At 27.3% G+C, this 22,761-nt stretch overlaps 1 protein-coding gene and 1 non-coding gene across 2 annotated transcripts in view; one reads left to right on the top strand and one right to left on the bottom strand.

Annotated features, from left to right (window-relative positions):
- Window positions 1-661: 661 nt before the first annotated feature.
- TRNAI-UAU (transfer RNA isoleucine (anticodon UAU)) lies at window positions 662-753 on the top strand. Its single transcript is given in 2 exon segments — window positions 662-699; window positions 718-753. It is a non-coding gene; the product is annotated as a tRNA-Ile (tRNA).
- Window positions 754-15,653: 14,900 nt separating this feature from the next.
- The window catches only part of LOC105365716 (uncharacterized), a 17,139-nt gene continuing 10,031 nt past the window's right edge, over window positions 15,654-22,761 (bottom strand). The window contains exons 7-10 of the mRNA XM_011503949.1: window positions 22,314-22,760; window positions 21,446-21,759; window positions 18,529-18,905; window positions 15,654-16,292 (exon numbers count right to left, since the gene is read on the bottom strand). Of these exons, the coding sequence (XP_011502251.1) occupies window positions 16,196-16,292; window positions 18,529-18,905; window positions 21,446-21,759; window positions 22,314-22,760 (1,235 nt within the window). The 3' untranslated portion in view covers window positions 15,654-16,195. The remainder of the gene's footprint in view (window positions 16,293-18,528; window positions 18,906-21,445; window positions 21,760-22,313; window position 22,761) is intronic.

The following is a 22,761-nucleotide window of genomic DNA, read 5'->3' as shown; positions in this document are numbered from 1 at the left end:
ATGATACATTAGCAGAGATATATGAAATTTGAAAGTATATCGTTGGAGAAAATGTATGTTCCTGTACTGTGCACCACAAAATCAAAGTTATGACATTAGAAATAACTCGTCATAAATTGTTATTATTATTATTATTATTATTATTATTATTATTATTATTATTATGAGGTATTATGTCACTATTGAATATATCATTTTTTATATTAAAGAATTATTAAATTAGTAGGTGATTAATAACATGTGGCGAGTGTACACAATATATCAGAAAATAGAATTACAGTCATGGCATTTATTATACATAAGGTGATTTTCTCAGATTATTCAAAATTAAGAATCTTATATTTTCGGGCTTACAACATCTAATTAATCATAATTCGATAGTTGATCCATTTTCTAGTATATTTGTCAACATCACATATACAATATATAAAAGAAAAAATTTTCTATATGGATTGATGCAAAATAATTAGGTGGCACAAGCCAAACCATAAGAAGCTCCAAATAAAATTAAAATTGACATTATTGCAGCTTGGGATCATGGGGAAGTTAAGTTTTGTATTAAAATTATCGAACATGTCATTTTATTTAATAATGCATTAATAATAATATGCAGAATTCACTTTTCAAGTGCACTCAGTCAATGAAAAACTTTTTTCTAAGTGCTCCAGTGGCGCAATTGGTTAGCGCACGGTACTTATAAGACAGTGTTCGTGAGCAATGCCGGGGTTGTGAGTTCGAGCCTCACCTGGAGCATTTTTTTTATCATTTTAATTAATGCCAACTTGAATTGACTGGACCAAACCATTACGCTGCTCAAATTTTAAGGAATTGATAAGAATAAATTTGATATACTTTTGTTCGTTTCGGGTAAATTCTGTTACAAATCTTTAGTTCGAATTGTTAACTGTTTCGTACCGATAGTATATTAATATCAATTCTATATTATTTTATTATTCAGTTAGGTATCGTGGATTTTAAGATTTTCGAAAAGTTTTAAAGCTATTAAATTATTTTTATTTCCTTGCGCCATTTAATTATGTGCTTACTACAATATAATTTAGAGGTAAATATTATGTTGCAAATATTATAAAATAAAAAGGATATTTGTAGAAAATTTGTTGTATTTTTAAATAAGTGTTTTTAATTATTTTAAAAGCTACTTAATCAATTAACTATATGTGCGATTATAGAAAGCTTAAGAAGTAAGCCAACCTGCTGAAATGACATATTTAGTAGTTTCAAATAAATTATAAAGAAAAAAACATAAAAAATAAGAAGAGAACATTAAGCAATTATTGTCGAATAACTTAATTGGGGATCTAGTTATGTGAATTATTATTCGAATATTCTTTCAATTATTTCATAAATCTATTAAATAATTTTACTTTTATTTATAAATTTTACATATATTTTCAATATATTTTCCAATAATATTGTTGAACTTTTTAAAAAGTAGTTAGTTAATCTCTATTTTAATCTATAATTATATCAAGGAGTTTGAACATATTTTCCGAAAATGGAGTTTAGTAAAAAAAATTTAATTGTTATCTATAATCTACAATATTGGGGCCAAAAAACTATTAGATCAAATATAAGGGAATTATCAGTTATAATTCTGTATTTGCTAATGGCTTAATAAGAGTTTTTCGAGCCTGGGAAGCAATGATTTATAAAGTCTGATGAAATTATACTTTTGCAAATTGGCGAAATTACTTCTATTCGCAATTCAATTAGTTGCTAGAATGTAGCAACGAGTAGATTAACGAGGACATAAGCATTTATTCACGATCGTCATTTAGTAGCGATGACAGCGATAAAAAAAAAAGATAACGAAAATTCTTTTGATATTGATTTCTGAAAACGCGTCTCAATAATAGCAATAGCTATCATCTTTTTTTCTTAAATACATTATTGCGCCAAAGTTCTATATTGTTGTTATTGTACTCCACTTTGAATTATTTGTACCAGTTTATTTGTATAGTATTCTGCTGTGTATGCTTATTGGTCGCATTTATAAGAAGCGTCGCGTTGTCAAATATTCCCATGGCTGTTTTCTATTTTATTATGTTTTGTTTACAATGTTGCATTTAGAATGTTAAGAGAAAACTTCATTTCCAAATAAAACTGTACGTTCAATGTTCTTTTAATGAAATCCGAATAAATGTTCCGATGATGGAAAAAGTACTTCCATCTCGTTCAAGATCGAAATTTATGAATATTTATTTATAGATACACATTTAAACCACACTATTTCATATAAATACAATTTTTTTTTTAATTTTTTAAATTCTTGGCATTAATTTCAGGCGTAACTTTATTCTAAGTTTTAAACTTAGTATATTTTATCTCGATTATAAATGAGCAAAAATTTTCATTAGTTCTTAATAGTAATTAAATAACTTTCAAAATAACTTTCATCATAATTAAATAATTTAAATTTTTAAAAAGTAATTTCAATTAAATATAAAGATTGTTCATTATATTATGTATAATATACTTATATCAATGTATTTTTATCCGTTCAGATTATTTTAATTTCGATTTTTAACTTTCAATCGCAATTAACAAACTAAAATAGAATATTAATAAGTAATTAGTATTAATTATATTAATTATATTAATAATTAGTAATTAATAAATTAAAAATTTAATAAAATTTTATTAAGAACTAAAAAGATTCTAAAGTTATAGTTTTTTATAGTTTTTAAATTTTCTACTTATATTTTACGTATAGTTTACATTTATTTATATTCTATTGATATATTATTTATATGAATTATACTTTAAAGCCTCGAATGGATAGTTCATCAAAATTGCCCTTTAATTAATTTAACATTCGTAATGAATTTTCAAGCATGCACAGAGAAGTTTATTAAGTAAATAATAAAAAAGAAAATCAAATTAAACTTCGGCAAAATATTATATAACTAGCATTTGGAAATAATAAGATAATTAATTATATTTAATAGGAAGGTTTTTTAAAAATTTAATATTGTAAATTGTATAAATAAAAAATATAGTATAAAAAATAAAAAGTAAGGGCATTATTATTAAATTTGAGATTGAATATTTTAACTAGAGGAAAATAGATTCTATTTTGAAAATTTATGTTTGTACGTATTCAACACAACTTACTTGAAGAATTTCCAAAGAATTTTTACAATTATATTAGAAAATTAAAAATTAATAATAGAAATCTTCATTGCGAAGCAATGAACTAATTTATTCTATCGAAAATTGCAAAAATTTAAATAACAAATTAAAAATAGCTTAAAATAATGTAAAATAATACAAAAAAAATTATCAGTGACGTTACCGCGAAAATGAACTCTTATAAATTTAAGTGAAGTGAATCTAATAAATGTGAAAATATACATAAAGCAATGAATGAACAAGCGAATAGAATAGATAAATAAAATAAGTGAATCATAATAAAAGAATGGAATCATTTATTTTGCGACTCGAATAAGGGGATAAGTAATTGTATTCATATTACTCGACATTTACAATACATACCCGTTATAAAATGGTATATTATAAAGGCTTTATTATCGATGAATATTTTTAAGCTTTGTAAGTAAGGTAAGTTCAAATTTATTGAATTTAAAAGTCATAAAGTAGGGTAGTATTATTAATTTCAATGAGAGCGATAACCAGTTATTTAAGTGTTAATAATAAGTTATAAGTAGTTGTAGAGCAGAAGTTTGTAATTGCACATTAATCGCACCTTTTTTTATGATCTTTACAGAAAATCTTTATTATCAGTATTGCTGCACTTATTCTTCTTAATCGCTAATTTCATGTACGTAATTATTGCTTTAATATGAATCTAGAATACACGTTGAAGTCTATAGTAGAGAAATAAAATTCTTCGTGAATAGAATTGCTTCTCTTCCAAAAATTGGATTATTGTGTATTAACCGATGAGCTCACAGCTCTAATTAATAATAATCGTAATAAAAGTATCACTTTTTATAGTACACATTAAAAAGTAACAATTTCACTTTATTTCAAAATTTTTAATTTACGATTCGTTCTATATTCGAAATTAAACAAACTTTGTTTGTAAAGATGTGTGATACACTGATACAGATAGATTAAAAAATTATACTGATTAATTCGTATATTAAATGAAAAAATTAAGAAACATGATCTCATTTAAATGTAGAATCTATAAATATAATACTTTATAAAAATAAATTCTAATTTTAGGGATTCACAATAAGATGCTAATTCAGTTTCATATCTATAGTTCATATTAGTTTTGTGCGTATTTATTGACTAACAAATAGACAGCCCCAAATTAGATTCAAAAATAAATTTTAATGAAACATTGCTTTCTATTCTTGAAACTATATAATATTAATGTTTTATAAACTTCAATACATTTTTTATTATTATTCTAATTGTTAGTTTAAGCAGTGAAACTTCAAGTTCTAATTAATTGGCGTATGATATTTTTAATTGATTTTAATTGTAACCAATTTTTTGGGGTATTTGAGTATTAACATTTACTGTTTAATACCATATTAACGTATTGCAATGAAGATTATCTTTCTAAAGGATTAATCAAGATTGTAGAAACAAAATGAATTGGTCTTTTAAATATGAAAATCTCACAATTGCTCTTATCTGCCTATTTTATAACACCTTAGTCTTCTCATTTGTCCTGATAATATACTTGCTTTGATTTCTACATTTGTAAATGATTAAATATGCATATTATAAGCCGCCTTCATTTACTCTAATTTATTATATATTTTTATTGGAAAATACGGCAACTATTACTTCATACATGTACTGGATATAACGCTGAACCTTTACTTATTAATGCGCAATTTGCGAGGATGTATTTACATGGTAAAGTACCAAGAGTTTTGTGAATCTCTGCTTAAAATGCAGTGCGCGTATCAACACTAGAACTTACTAAAGTATGCCTAGTGTGATTATATAATACATATTTTATGTCTATAACTAACTGCTTCCAAGTTGCATATTTTTCATTATAATTCTTTACATTTAGAACAAAATTTTTGTATAAATTTTGTTGTTGCCATGCTATAGTCTTCTTTGAGTGAATACGTTGGAATTTACCGATATAAGGTAGAACATTTTTTTTTAATAAAGTATTTAAATAAAAAAATCTGAACAATAGAAATATGCCAAGTGATATATAGTTAGCATTATTATGCGGTGATAATAATTCATAAGATTGATTCATTAAATATTAGTTGACGATTATGACGTAATTATTTATATAATAAATGAAGCAGAAGTGAAAATATATAAAATAATATTAAAAATTTGTCATGTGTCAACATGAATGAGTTTATCGGGGCTGCATTTTAAAAGATGTTCTTTCTATTTTATGTTTTAATGCATTCTATTATTATTATTATTGTGTATTAAATTATTCGCTCTAAAATATCACATTTTATTTCAATCTAGAATATGTAATATATTTCATCAAAAATGATAATTTTCGATGCTTTAACAGTATTTCATTGTGACAGATATAAATTAATAATTATGTTATATATGTAAACGTAGTTTGTTAATTATATAAGTTACGCAGACGATGAATCGCTTGAATTCTAATTTAAAATTGCAATTGTAATATTTAACAACCGAAATAAAACTCATACTCGGTGTATGCATATGGTATTAAGTTATAGTAAGTGCGTTTGAATGAAAAACTCTAAAATATAATAAAATTTTTAAATTGAGCTTTCTTTATTTACCTATGATTTAAGTAGAATATTTAATGAGGATTTTCAATGGCTGATAACATTATTATTTTATACGATTAATTATAAAATTTGTTAATTAAAATATATCTAGAAATTTTACCTATTTTTAAGTAAAATTTAAGGTGAATATCAAAAGTGCGTAATTCTTTACTAAAAATTTTAACGATTATCTAAATTTTGCAGAATTTTCTATATTAATTTGTTTATGTAAAACTTTCATAAACATATTTTCATAAATAGACCTTCTTTTATAATAAATACAATATATAATTACTATATAAATAATATTATATTTCTATGTAAATAATATAAAAAACAAAATTAATTTTGTCTAAACATTTTTTAATTTAAAATAAAGGTAGAAAGATGAGAAAATGTAATAGAATTATTTTCTTAAATGTGATTATTATTTTTCTTCGGTAATATAAACATTCTGTTTAGGGGTAATATCCAACTCAAGCTCATATGTCACAAATACCTTTGAACTATTCGCCTATTATAGGGTCTGTCTATTTAGACCGCCTAAGTGCCGGGTTAATAATACCTGTATTACATGTATTTTACATTCACCTTGTTTAGTAAAATTCGAATTGTATTAAGAAATATTTGTTTAAATATACCGTTGGCTTTTTCTTGAGATTTCTTTTTAATATAATGAAAATAGGGCATGAATCATTTTGCTTGATATCTAAGGATTTTAAAAGCAACGGACATTTTAAATGATAGTAATACTATCTTACCTTCTATTTAAGAAATCTTATTAATTTATGTGTTTACATAACATGTTATGATATTTTATACATTATAATATATAAGTGTCTAATTGAGACATTGAAAATTTTAATTTTTCAACTCATATTAATATTTCACTCTTACATTAGTTTCTTTTATTTTGTTCTGATTTTTATCTACTTAGTCAAATAATCCACTTTTTTCTTTATTATATTTAATGAGTATCATATCTTGACTTTTAATTCTTTTTTTTCATAACAATTGATTTTCTTTATGTAATTCCATTAACCAAGTGTGTATAAGTTTTTTATAAAGTTGTAACGTTCTCATTAATATTAAATTTTGCATTTGGTTTGAAATAAAATAATATTAATTAAAATAATCGCTGATTTATTACACTGAATTATTTGTTGATAATTTCCACACTAAAATTTTCAAATACACACACATACACACTTGAAACATCATTTATCATATTTGTTTGAGAATAAGAGACTCCGTTTAATAAGGCAATAAAATATCTGACAAGTAATGTCATGAAAATTGTATTTAAGACTTCAAAACTTTCCTGCTCATAATTATTTGTACTAGTGTCATAAAACATCTGGAAAACTCTAGCGGAACGTGCTCATACTCCCAGTGCAGTAGAACCTAATGGGTTTACTGCCGGGAGAACCCCAAAGTAGATTCGAAACGAATATCAGATATGCGTGAAGCATTGAGTACAAATATTTACTGCAACCGAAAACCCATACGTACTACACATGCAATGACCATACGTGCGCACTCGGCCTTTAAGACAATGCTTGCATTGTTCTTGGCTATGCCACATCTGGTCGATCGTATTGGAAAATTGACCACGCCCAAGCGGACCCTTCTTCTAGCCAAGTCCCAGAGAGGGATGAGGCAACCAAAGAGAGGTGACCAATGGAAAAGGCTCGCCACCGTCCGACACTTTCCCAATTAGCAAATTCGGAACTGAGCCCGGAAGGAAGTGGAAATGAAGGCGTGCATAATCTATTGTGCGACCCAAGATCAACCACTGATTGGTTAATTAATAAAGGAAGAAGGGATCCCAAGTGGAGCGGGATCAGTGAATCATTTTAAGAAGGGACTACGTAATGTACCCTCACTTACTCTTTCCAAATACTTCTTACAGTGAAGGATAAGTCACGACCAACTCTCACGGAGGAGGACCGGAGAGATGAGTCGTTTAGCTAGCTGAGTTTTAATAATAAGTTCTTTCCACTATTGTGAATTAGTGTACAGTTGAATTGATCTCATCAAGACTGGATTGCATAGGACCTGACCACTTGTAATCTCACTTAGAGACGACGAAGAACTGAAGAGTTGCAACATTGCAAGGGAACGTAATAACAAGCCATCGAAGAGAGACTGGAAAATCACGATACACTGCAAGTAAGTCCTTACAGCTAGTACTCATTCTTGATTTCTCGGCTTATGTAGAAGACGGACGGATAAAGTCCAACTACGGAAGCTTCCCGGACATACTCTTGAACAAGACCAGCTATAAATGCCACATTGGCTTCTCAATCCCTCCAACTGCAAGTTGTTCCCGCCACAGATGGCGCACAGCTTCGCATAACCTCCATCTCGGCTCTCTTACGACCGATATTTAAAGGCAACTACACACGTATTAAGATAAACACAATAGCATTCCAGTGTTCGATCAGAGCATTACAATCACCATAACCTCTTAGTGATAATATTCAATAGATTATAACCTGCTTCATTCATAGTAAATATATTTCAACACCACAAGATTATCAAGAAATATAAAGTTCGTCTGTAATTCACCATTTTGTAAATCAATTCAAATAAATAGAAATAATAAGGACATGTGTTAATTATTAATCAGTGCATTCACCCTTTACTTGCCCGGCAACCCCACATAACATCTAGTGGGTTTTATTGTTCTACGTTAATTATTGCACGTTTGGCTGACTAGTCAAATTGTGGGATTATTTTCCGAACAATATATATTGATAGCTTATTAAATTGCGCTTCAAATTTACTTATACATCTTATGCAATTATACGTGACTAATTTCCTTTTATCCATTTATAATTTCATGTTAGTAGTTTTGTTAACATTTTCAAAATTATTGGAAATATATTATCTGTTTGAATTTATGAATTCGTATAAATTTTATATTAAAATTAAATTCATTGTATTATTTTCAATTACATGAACATTTTTTTCATAATTATATAAGTAATAATTAAATAAGTATAATGTTTTTGTGAAGGAACAGATTCAATCTATGCATTATATTTACAGCGTATTATACGTTTTATTTATATTTTTATAAATAAAAAATAAAAATATATAAATAAAAAAATTATACAAATTATATTTTTTCATTGCATTTTATTGAATTTACTCAATGCTTTGATAAAATTAGTAATTAGTAATTAAATATACTAATTATGAAAAATATTTTAATTTAAACTTAATAAAATTAATATAATTTTATATATAATGACAATTTTTTTTTATACAATCTATTTAGAATTGATATAAATTTTGTCTTCATATCATAATTGTAATAATATAATAATGAATTCCACTATGACACATAATAGATTACACATATTACAAAATTTCAATTGTTTATTGATTCGAATAATTATAATTATAAATGTATACAATTATGATGGCATAATAAAATATTAAGTATTTAATTTAGTATAAGTGAAAGGATAGTTTATAATTTTAGCGAATAATTATTGCGATTAAAACTTATTTTTCATGAAAAGTCTTTTATCATTTTCTAGAACATTTATTTGATTATAAACATGAATTTGTTGATAATTCAGAATACTAATGATATTTATCTGTATACGAGCATGCTGAAAATGTATTTGTTGTATATTTTAATGAATTATTTCAGGAGAGAGATATATGTTTTTAAAACTATTTATTCTAATTCGAATAATATGGTTTAAGCATTTAAATAACAAAAAATTATTGAAAGATTTTTAATTTAAGAAATATTATCTAAAATATCATTAATATACTAAATAGTTATAAAATAGATTTTTTATTTAATAATAAATGGAATCTATGAATTCATATTTAATAAATTTTATATCTACGAATCGATGAAAATATTATAAAACTGTATTTGAAACGCAAAAATTTTAAAGTATATTCTCATTTCAAAGTAAAAAAAATTTGAATAGAAAATATTTAATAACTATTATAATTGCATATTTTAAATGCATATTGCATAATATAATTACAATTACATATAATTATACTTTATTAAATATAATTACAATTATATACGTAATTACTAATTGTATATTATAGATGTATATTTTATAAATATACAAACATTAAAATTAATTTTTTTAAATTTAAATTCTGAAATTTATCTAATTATATACATGTCTAACATTTCATATATTCTTTGTTATTAAATTTATATATTATATTCCTATTGTACATATTCTAAAGCATTTACTCGAAATTATGTAAAGTGAAATATTATGTTTATTTTTATTATTTCTGAAAGGTAAAACTCAATTTAAATTTACTTTGTCAATTATGCCTGGTATAAATTAGTTATTAATATACATGTAGCACACACATGTAGTATATTGAATTATGCATTTAAGTACAGATAAATTAAGATAATTTTAATCTTGAATTATATAATATTATTACTGATTATTTATACGATAAATAATGATATGAGATAAGGAATAATCTCGAACCTTCTAAAAACATTATGAATTTTTATCGGACAATTTGACATTGTTCCAAAATCTATTTTGGTTGAATAATTCAAGAGTGTCAGAAAAAGCGTTAATATTATTCGTGAATACGAGTGCAGTTTATTTCGACATCGCTTTCTCTAGGTCGTATCATGAAATAATGCCGAGTATTAATCATTTACTAAATTTTAATATTTTTTCTATCATAAATTTCATTCTGATAAAAGGAATATATATTATATAATTTTCCTTTTATCATATATTAAATTATAATATATTTTAAAACAAAGAACATAAATTTCATTTAAAATTTTGAAGAACATTAACTTTCTTTTATATAAAGCTTAATACAATGTTTGATCATAGAAAATAATTAATTTGCAAAATGGAAGTTATGAAGTGAATCAATAAATACGTAAATATAATTCAATGTGGCATATTTTACGATATTATAACATAATTAGAATATTCATAAGTGCCACGAACATTCAATTTCATTAAATAGGAGCTAAATAATGGCTACGTATAATATGTATGTAGGAATAATAAATAGTATGAAAAATAGTAGTATATATAATTAAGAACTTTATTTTCGAAAGTATAATTTAAGTAAAAAAACTTCCGATATTTGACATATTTAAAATTTAATTAATAAAGATCAGATTATGCATACATACGATTTCTGAAATGTGGTGCTAAGGTGGTTGAGAATTAATTGTTAACTCAACGCTTTGACCATCATCACTATGCGTGAGTAATTAGGTAGAAGGCTTTGCGCACATGACAGACATACTTTGTTTGAGGAAAGATTAGACTTAAATGTCTAGATCTACATTATTGGGTCTGTGTTTTACTACTCCGTTTCTCACGCATTATCGATTTAAAAATATTCGCAGGGATATGAATTCGATAATACTAAAATATTGCAAAAGTGTAATGTAACTGTTGAGCAAATGATACGACGACTCGATTATTGTTAGCGGGATGTAGGATGTGCTAATTTAACATTAGAGTGTAGATTAGTTAATGTTTCGCTGTACAACATAGTTTCATAACAATTATGGAACATATGTACATGCAAAAGAAATTCATGATCTTTTTGAGAATTAATTAATGTCAAGATAGAAATACAAATTTACTTGAAATATTAATATCTGAGAGAGGTTTTAACATTTTATTTTTGATTGGCATGAAAGGCGCACATTTTGTGGATTTTGTGGACATTGCATCTTTAATTTATTTGATCCACCTTAAATAATGTAATGTGTTATACAAGAAAATTATTGGAGTATATAACCTATGTAGATTTAAATGCCGAATAAAAACTCGATAATTAAATATATATATTTAGTTCTTTAATTACATAGATATTTCATTATTATATTTAATAATAAATGCTTAAATTTTAATTACATCATGTAAATGTAATGTTTACATAAATGTTTTGATTGAGTTGTTTGCTATATTTTAAATTAATTAAGTTCAGCATTATTTGGAAGCATTATTAAAAAAAATTATTATGTTAAAACATTGTTAATAAGCATAATAATGAACTGAATAAAGTAACATCACATAATCACATATCGTTATACCACAGTTTGGCATATTCACTATATATATGAATAGAATATATTTGATAATATTTTAATGGTAAAAATAATTTTCAGTCTTATAATTTGTATAGATTTTATTATAATTTTTATTAAATAATAATTATTAAAAATATATTATAAATAAATAATTTAAATATAAAATGATGTGTTACAATAATAAATATCATTTAGTTCAATAAAAGTATGCGGATAATAAATTATCATTACGTACATAAGTACACACTGTTTTTAATAATGAATTTCAAAATAAATAAGTAAAAATTATTAAAAAATTTTTAAATGTATACATTTTCCTTGAATTCATTTAAATGAAGGATTAAAACATATTTATTTATTGAATAAGTTTATAAAATTTCCCACTCTCTCTCTCTCTCTCTCTCTCTCTCTGTTCCTTTTTATCTATCTTACTTGTTTTTTTGTTTTCTATCATTTTTGCTTTGGGCTTTGGGCGAAAATTTTTGAGGCCCCAAATATCGCCTCCCAATACAACGCATCGGTCATTATTTATATAAAGTTTATATCTTTTGTATTTTTATTTTGATTCGCTTAACTACAAAACTACAGTTGAGTGGAAGTAAATTGATTGCGGTGAAACGCTCGTAGTGCATTCATATAAAGAACCAATGGTGCATTTATTTTTATTTTTTTTTTAGATATAACTGATTTTTGTTTTTATCTTAAATTATTTTATACTCTTATATTTTTTATCATTAATAACAAGTTCCATACATGCTCATTTTTAAATACATACATTTAAATTTAAATAAATATATTTATATATATAAGTACACATGTTTTTATTGAATGCCACATTAACTCAATGAATGTATTAATGAATTTCTTAAATACTTTAATAATACCACGCTATGTAAAGATTTTTAAAATTTCATGTGACTTAAAAAAAATGAAATGTAAAAATATAATAATATTAAATAAAAATCATTTTTAATGAGATTTTTTTGTAGTTTGTAATGCGGTAGTATTTTGTTTCAAATTTTTTTTTTGAAAAGTATTCAAAACCCACTTGTTCTTATATATATAAATAACATCTTTCTTTACAGTACATGGCCTTATAGAATTTCTAATTTTATAATTTAAATATATTGATGCATATGGATATTATGATTAGATTTGTAATAATAATATAATAATTCTAATTTGCAGATTGTTTTGGTAGTATAAAATAAAGGAAGAATTATATTTGTAAATAATAGTATTCTATATTATGACAATGTTTATAAAATTGTTCAATTCCTTATAATGTAACTATTCTATTTATGTGCATCTTATTAATTACTCATATAATAATGTTGAAATGTTATTCCTTTAGAATAAATACTCGTGCAACTATTTGCTTTACCGAAACTATTGTTAAAGCTCAGTTATAATAGATCATAATTAACAATACTAAAACAATACCAAAGATAAGATTCAAATATGAAATAATAATTATTTCTTATTTAATAAGTTAAAATTACGTTATAATCAATAATTTCTTATTTTATTTTCTTAAATTCTAAAATACACATCAGTTGATTTCTTACACGATTTTTTTTGTTATTTTTAAGCTGTAAATTATTAACGATTTTTATTGAAATTAGTCATTTTTATCAATTCGTTAATCTTATATAAATCAATCGACAATTCAACAATTATCGTAAAATAAAAAAAATATATCTATATATATATATATATATATATATATATATATATATATATATATATATATATATATATACAATATAATTTAACAGATTTATTCTTAACTATATATCTGTACTAAAATCTGATTCTTTAAACATTAAATATAATATCTATTTCTGTAATTTCTTATATACGCCTTTATTGTATCCTCTTGGTTCATTTTTCATAATTGTTTGATTCTCAAGCTTTTTCATATTCATTTTTCTTTTATAAGTTTTACATGATAATGGAAAATAAAATGAAAAATGTTATTTACGTATTTTTTCTCACTTATTCCATGTTTTCATCATAATTATATTTTCTTTTAATATTATTAATTAATTACGTTTAAGATATTATCTATATAATTCTATATGACCTTTTCTATATAATTACAATAATTACCATATTATCTCAACTTTAATGGTTAATCCTTTTTATTATTGTTTTGAATATTTTTTAATAAGAAACGAAAATTTAAGATTTTACTCATTTATTTTGTTAAATAAAATTTAATCTTGTTATTTTCATTTCAGAGATTTGTCTGAAAATGAATTATGTTTTATTTTAATTAAATGAAAATGATATAAGCTTGACAAAATTGTAATTATAAACAATATATTTTTAATTATAAAAATAATAAAAATAAAAAGGTTAAGTGAACCATTTCCTTTATTTCAATGTACAAAGATTCAGATTATGTCTATATTTTACCTGAGTTTATATATATATATAAAGCAATGAGTGAATTTCTTATTTCACTGGTTTTCTTTACTATTTTTATTTTGTTGCGATGTTTATTAATTAAGTAGAAAAGAACAGTGAAATTTTTAAACACGTATACCCACACACACACAAACACTCACACTCACACACACACACACACACACACACCAAATATATATATATATATATATATATATGAAAACCGACAATAAAAAATGATTTTATGAATTTAAAACAATCAGAATGCATCTGATATTATAGTAAGTAATAAATATAGTTATAAAATAAAAATTCCATCTTCACAAAGTAAATTTTCTAAACATGAAGATAAGGATTCTATCAGAATAATGTTATTCGATTATATACTATCAATATAAAATGTATACATTAATAGATCAAATGCTATATTAATTGCAAGAAATATTAAAAAATAAAAAGATTAATATTATGACTTATTTTTTATATTTTATTTCATAAGGCGTAATGTACTCAGAAGTAATTTTAGTCAGGCTTAAATTAATTTACTGTACAGTTAAAAAATGATGTAAAACAAACATTTGTAACATATATTTTTAATAAATGATTTGATTGAAATATTAAAATAAATATGAATAATTAATTGATTAGTATTTTAAATATTTCATTAGATAATTAATAAAATGATCTATAAAATTATCATAAATTTTTAATTTTGTATAAATTAAGTTAGTATGTTTATTAGTTGACCCTTAAATTAGTAATTAAATTTACCCAGCACACTATTAAACAATAATATTTTGTACAAAAAATTTTTAAAAGACAATTGAATGTAGGAAATGCTTAGAAATAATTGTCAACCCATATTAAAGTTTTGTTTGTCACAGCCAAGACCAATACGTTCTTTTTTATATATTTATATGTTTACTTTAGTTTTGTTTTTATTTTTATTTTTTTTTTTAACAGTGCTCTAAATATACATAATATACTTTTCGACGCTTATAATAACTCGCGTATACTTCATACGATGATTCATACATATGAAATAACGACATATTCTACTTATGTCACTGGAAAATATACATTTTTGCGTATGTTGTAAACAATCCAGTAAGTTTGTACTAAGTTTATAAAATTTAATGGAATAAAATGGTCTATTCGTAGAGTCAAAGAAAAATGAATTTATAATATTTAAATTATTATTAAATTTAAGATTAATAATTGTTACATGTGTCTAGTATTTTATAATTAGAAAATATTGGCACAAATTTGCATTCATTGTAAGGAGTGGTCTTGTCGTTACTTTATTCTAAGCTAAAATTGCATAAGCATAACAACTTGTCAGTTTAAACTTTCAATAAGAAATAAAGGCTTTTGATTTTATAGATGAATATCATTTTCGGTACGTAAGTTCCAAAATTAAAATTGAATCTGTATTTATTTCAAACATTTACCCAGCTAATAAAACTTATTTTCATTTAACATTTTTAAACAACAGACTTTATACCAATTACCATTCAGTATATTTATAAAATAACAAGACTTCATAACAACCTCCTTTGCTGCCTAAAAATTTTTTGTACCATGTAGCAGCCTCAAATATTATTATGCATACATTTTCAAACTACTAATACGTTCGGCTGTAAGTACCCTATTCTAATGGCGCATTACATAATTCGCCCAGGTGTTATCAGTAGATTGGCTTACTAGTCAGAAATGAGAAATAGTCGGCGTCCAGTATTCGATTAAACTTCTCTCGTGCCAATCGATAATGGAATCGCCGGTAAGCTCAAACGCCAATTCTCAAAGCCGTTTCCTCGCGATAGTATAAAAGGCCTCCGCTCATACGTCAGCTCCTTCCCATATGATTCCAAATGGCCGTCAGGGAACTGAAAAAGATGGACGGCAACGTCTAGACTGTCGTTTCCCGGTCGACGTGGATGTACTCGACGAGGCCCGGGATCTGCTGCTGTCAGGAAGCCGTTCCTAGCAGTGTCTCCTCCGTGGGTGCACGACGCGGCTTTTTCGACGGCATCCCATATTGCAGTCGCTTCGCACGAGCTTTGGACCTGCGCAAAGACCAATTGAAACGAATACATGACGGGGTTAATATGGATCTTTGTTTTTGTGACCTCGGTTCTAGCTTGGCACTCGCACATTTTCCGCCTCCCAATGATCCCCTGATGACTCAGAGAACATACAGTGAGGTGGCCTCTATACTGCATTATCCGTGCATTTATCGACCGTATGGTTCGCATCAATCTTAGTATAGTATTTTCTGTTGCAAGGGTGCATTAACAATTGCATCTTTGCACACGTTGCTCTCCTTAAAGCTCTTATGGAAGCTATTGTTAATCTGTTTTAGTATATGATATACTGACTTCAGGCATTTAATGCAGTATGTAAAAAAAAATTTATTGACGACAAACATATTTATATTATGAATCTTATTGTTTATTTAATAAGCAAATTTTAGATGCTTTTAAAGACATATTTTGTAGTATTATCGAGTATAACGAATATCAACGATAATGCGTAATGTATAATTTTGCCACAAAAGTTCGCTCATTATATCTTACAAACTTTAGTAAGTAATATAATTTGTAAGAAATACATTGGACCTCATTTTCTGTGATACCGTAGAGAGCTCAAAATTATTTTACTGTAAATAGCCGTTCTTTTATTACACCTAATCGATAATTCTATTGAATTTTAATATTAACAATAATTTTAAATCATATTATATATAGATGAAACTTTAATTTTAAGATAATTTAATAAGAATTTGGATAATAAAAGCGTTGACATTTTTTAATTTTTTTTTTTTGCATAAAAACCGTTTTTGGATTTACTTAAAAATTAATTTTGGATTATATGTATAAATATGGAATAATTAAATCATTTCAGGATTCGCAATGAATTTGAAATTGATATTGCATTAAATAATTAAATCTCAATTTGGTATCACTCATTATAAGTAGTGCAGACGAGATAGTTCCATTCTATTTTGTAATCAGTAATTTTATAAGTACGTAAAGCAAAATTATTGAATTGAATGAAAAGCTTGTAAAAAAAGAAACTATCTACAATATTTTGATAATATAATAATCGTGGAGCTTAGTACCATTTACTTTTAATGTAATATTGATTTCACTTATATTTCGTAACAGATACTATTGATGAAATGAATCAAGCATTGAAGTATAGTCTTTTTCTGAAAAATTATACGTATGTATGTTTAGAAGTTTAATACGATTTTTATTTTATCCGAATAGACAGTGGAGAATTCTTTAAAAAGTTTTAATTTAAATTGAAAAAGTACAATTTAAAACGTTAAATTGATTTGAAATTAACATTTTGAAATTAACATTGAAATTAGCATTAAAAACAACAAAAAAACAACAAACAAAGAAACAACATTGAAATTAACATAAACAAAAATGAGTATATGAAAAAAAGAAAAGAATAGAATGTTTTAATTATATTGTACGTCATTTAATTATAATATATTTGCATTGAGAAATGTTCGACAAGTAGAAATAAAGTTAAATGATATCATGGAAATAAAATTCTAATATTCCTATATACCCCTAAAAAAATCGAATTCAATTGAAAATCGTTTATTTCTTTGGGAATTTGCGTTTATTAATTATATTACGAGGCAAACTTCGTTATGCCTATTTATTCATTATCTACGTATTATGGATGCTCGTTCATTTGAAATAATTTTCTAGCGAACATTATTTTGAAATTTTTATAAGTAATCAATGTAGGCATATATTTTGTTTATTATTTTATTATTAACAATGGTATAGCTTTTTAAGCAACGACGTAATTTAAATGGTGAAAATTTAGCTGACGTAAGTAACGCGCGAATCACGAAATAACGGCCCCTAATTTGCATTGCAAAAGAATTCTTTGAGAAAACTTACAGCGAATGGCTCTTATGCATTTGATAATTGATAACTAAGTAGAAAGCGATATCGCATAGTCGCACTAATCGGAGGAGTCTAGTAAGAGTTTATTAAGGGTAAGGCACTCCTTTCACATATACACACGAGTCGGGAAATCTCATTAGCCTAGCCATTCCTTTCACGCACTTCACGAAAAATCGATAAATTAGGCAGTTACTTGTCAGATATCCTTCTCGCATTACGGTCGATATTTCGATAGTTAGCCATCGTAGGCTGGTTTAGGAAGGAGAACAAAATAGAGATAGATATATATATATATATATATATATATATAGAGAGAGAGAGAGAGAGAGAGAGAGAGAGAGAGAGTGAGACTGAGAGCGAGGCTTACCTGCTGAGGAGCAGAGCGAAGAGGCAGGCGAAGGCAGCGACAATGCCGGCGACGCCGGCGAGGACGAGCCACAGGGTGGAAGGTAGGAGTCCGAGGAGTCGCGCTCCGCTGCCGCAGCTGGCTTCGTCGTGGCCCGAGGGGCAGTGCACGTGGCCGTCGCACCAGAGGCTCGCAGCGATACAGGCGCCAAGCTCTGGACACTTGTGCGGGCAGTCGCGCGAGCCGTTCATGAGCTCGCGCTCCGGAAGTAATCGAAGTTGGCTGCGTATTGCTGCTCGACTCTTGGAGATTTCCAGCCAGGAAGCCGAGGCTTGGCCAGGCTCGCGCGCGACGAAATCCAGGAGGAGGGCTGGAGAGCGCGCTGGGCCCGGGTAGCCCTGCACCATGAGAACACAGGGGTTCGGTCAAAATGGAAAATGAATGGCGCGGACCTAACGGATGATTTTGCTTCTTCGAGGTTCAAATACATTTTACCAGCGACTGTCAATGGATTGATCAATAAATTGACGCTCGAATCTTCGTTTTGTGTGCGGATCTTGTGTGCGAGTAATTAAATTCAGTGCCCAACTATGGGTAGTCCAGCCAATTCCCGTAATAGGATTTTAAAAAAGAAACTTGGTTAACGCTTTCATAAGTATATTTATTCAATATTCTTAAAGTTTTGAATGACAAGATATCTTTAATTTAATTCTAATTTAGAATGAAAAAGTGCACAGTCAATTTTTAATGATCGGAGAGAGAGAGAATATCATTGTACGTTCTCTGTGGTGACTTCCGTTTTAACTTTCGTTCCCGGTACTAGAACTCTCAAAGGAAACTCTACAGATCTTTTTTCTTTTCGTTCGGACTCCTATATACAAATGGACTATCTTGCACACAGAGCGACAAGCTTCATCATAAAAGTTCTTGGCAATGTTGGTAAAGTCTTCGAACCTTTTTTTCTTTATAGATATTTATTCTCGCTAACTTCTAACGTTTATTTCGTGGCTTGAATAATACAAAATTTTTTAAAAGAGGGTTATGATCAAAATCTTCGTATTTTCTAAGTAACGTGTCTTTTCAACAATTATTTTTTATTAGATTAATAATTTTCTTGAAAATTGCTTTTTACAGAAAGTAATCACATTTCATAGAGTAGACATGAATATTTAATTCGTTCAATATTATTTAAAAAAATTTAATTTATATATATTGGCTTATTTTGACTTTTAAAAACGCTTTTTCAAAATGACTGCTTGTTTTCAGAAAAATTAATTTTACAGTTTTACAAATGTATTCTATATTTATAAAAAATTGTTTCTATTTATAAAAAAAAGTAATTATCCATACTCATAATTACTCATAATTTGAATATTTTATTGGATAGCATTATAAACAATATTGTCCCACTAACACAGAATTTCATAAAATTATTTCTTCTTTAAGAAATTTCAGTGTTTATTTGAAGATAGCCTTATATAAGAATATATCGAATAAACTTTATTATTTATCGCTTTGCCTTTATAGAATTTATATATAAAATATGTATGGATATAAATTCTTCTAACCGAGTTGCATGGTAGTAGCAAAAAGCAGTGCGCAAATAGTCAAGTCGACATTAATGCTCTTCTGGATATTAATCTCGGTTAGAAACATTGTCGATCCGTTTTTCTATTTGGCTTGCGTGTTTCGTTATTAATTGTCGCGACAATGAGAACTGGGAGGGATATGGCTTTGCCAACTTTTCTAGAATTGTCTTTTGCGATTTTCCCTAGTGTTATTACTCCCCCCTCCCTACCCGATCCGTTCCAATTTATATTTTCCAGCACACCAAAAACCATTAGCATTACACACTAAGTTTATATATTATAAAGTATTTATTGTGCTCTTGTGAAAAATTATAGCATATTTTGCAGGCTGTATGCATAATTGTTTAATTGAAGTAGGAATTGGTATTATATATTTATAAAAATTAAATATCTTAATTATAATCATCAATTATTAAACATTTTTATTTTGCAATGATATTTTATATGCGGTGTTTTATTTCATAAACATAATATGAACTATAACCCGTCAATGAATTTCGGTATATACTTATTGTGGAAAGATGACAAATAATCGCTGAATAAATGCATTATTTCTATGTTTTACTCAATAAAGGAGTATATTAATAAAGCACGTATGTGCATTATTGTATTAAGAAGATAATTCGGAAATTTTTAATAATTACGACAATCGATTTATTATAATTTAATAATATTATCCTTTGTTTTCATATTATCGGAGTATTATTATTATTAAGAATTTACAATGTAATTTGAACAATGATTTAATATTATTGAGATTATCATTGGTACTATTTAAATAAATATTTCAGTCAATTTATGAAAAATTGTACATAGAATTTTTTTTAAACAATAGTGCATTATATTCCTTATGTAAATAATTAAAATATCACATTGAAGAATATTAAATAATCCTACATTAATCTCAAATAAATAATTTAATTGATGGTAAAGTATATAGGGTTGAGTAAAATGTTTCGAATTTGAAACTCCACAGATTAAAAAAAAAGAAAAATTTTGATCTTTAAGGTTATTCATGTTTAAGTATATATTATTGTCTTAAAATTTAAAGTAACTGCAATAACCGTTTGTGAGAAGAGAAAAAAAATTCGTTTAACCATCTTTCTCCTATTTATAAAAATTTTTCAAATTATATTGATGTTAACCGAAGCGGACAATTAATCAGTAAATAATAGACACAATTTTTAAGATAATAACAATGCTTGTCTTAACTGATATATTTAATTCATAAAAAATCCATCCGTTCTTTTCGCTTATCACATTACGATACCACCGCCGCTCACATATCTTAAGAAAAATAAGAAGAAGAGCAACGATCAAGTGTTAATAGATACTTATATGAAACTTACTATGCTAGTGTCGTCACTACCGAGCCATTCCTCGGAGAAGACGTGAACCGTATACTCTCGGGATCCCTGATCAGCGGGACACACGACTTTGTGAAGTCGAGGTGGCCAGCCTGAATAGAGGAGAAGTCGGTTGGATGTTGGGCACTTGGCGATCTCGGTCGAATCGTCTGTCGGCTTGGACTCCAAGGGGAGTAGCCAGCCCCAAGTTAAGACGAAAAGAGAACGGTTGTCACGGGCTTCCACTAGCCACGGCAGACCCTCGCAAAATATGTCGGGTCGCGAGAGTGGAGGTGAGACGAACCTTAGCTCTCCACCTGATGGAAGATTTCATGATTACGGAATGTTTAGACTGTATGAGTGACCAGTGTCATCGATGTCCGAGCATTTATTTGACTAGTTAATCGCTTTGGAATCTTTCCTTTTATTTATTCTCTTTTATGTTTTGTCTCTTTCTTTTTTAAACAAAAAAAGGATATTTAATAGTACGTTCTCTCGATAAGACTCAAAATAAGTTATTCAAATTTATTGAAAAACGAGAAACTTAATATTACTTAATAATGCGTTCGAATGGAGCTAAATAACGCCAACGAATGAAATTCTTTGATTTAGCCTTTACTTTATAAAATCGAATAATTTCTTATGCGAGCGTTAAAAATCTTTGATCATAATTGATGGGACTCAATTTTGAAAAGTTACTTAAAAGTATTGTCATTGGATTTCTCTGTAATCCCTACCAGATTAATATAATTGCATGGTTAATTAATTGCAATTAAAAATTGCACTCAAATATCGTACTATTCGCGTGATCAAATAACCGAGGATTTATTTGGTCTTTGAGCATCAGCATCATGATCCCTAGGGGTCTTACCTTCGCCGCGCACCCGCTGTTTTCTTGGACACTCGGGCGCTCGCACGAGCTCGAAACTCGCGTCGAAGAAAAGGCTCTCGAAATCCTCGTCGGGCGCCATGCCGTCCACGTAGAAGGTGATTTCGAGGGCGCGCCCGGACGTGATGTGGGTGAGCGGCAGTTGGAAGGAAGTGTTGTCGCAGAGGCAAGCCCGGGGCAGCCTCGCATCCTTCCATGGTGTCTCGTACACGTTAAGACGAGCCTCCCTGCTCCCAGGCTCAAGGACGCACCTGGGCCGACCTGAGTGTGGGTCCGGCTCGCTGCCGCAGGACGTCGCCTCGCCGAGGCTCACGTTGTGCACCGTCAGTTTCACTCGCTCGCCAGCTGCGGCTTCGATGCGGTAGCGACAGTCTAGTCGTCGGGCGCCACCCCGGCCGAAGAGCCGTAGGTCCCGAGGGGAGGGCACGCG

Source organism: Ceratosolen solmsi, unplaced genomic scaffold (genome assembly GCF_000503995.2).
Source record: "Ceratosolen solmsi marchali unplaced genomic scaffold, CerSol_1.0 scaffold53, whole genome shotgun sequence".
NCBI classification, from domain to species: domain Eukaryota; kingdom Metazoa; phylum Arthropoda; class Insecta; order Hymenoptera; family Agaonidae; genus Ceratosolen; species Ceratosolen solmsi.
Note: the sequence above shows the minus strand (reverse complement) of the source record. Positions and strands in the feature narration are given on the sequence as shown.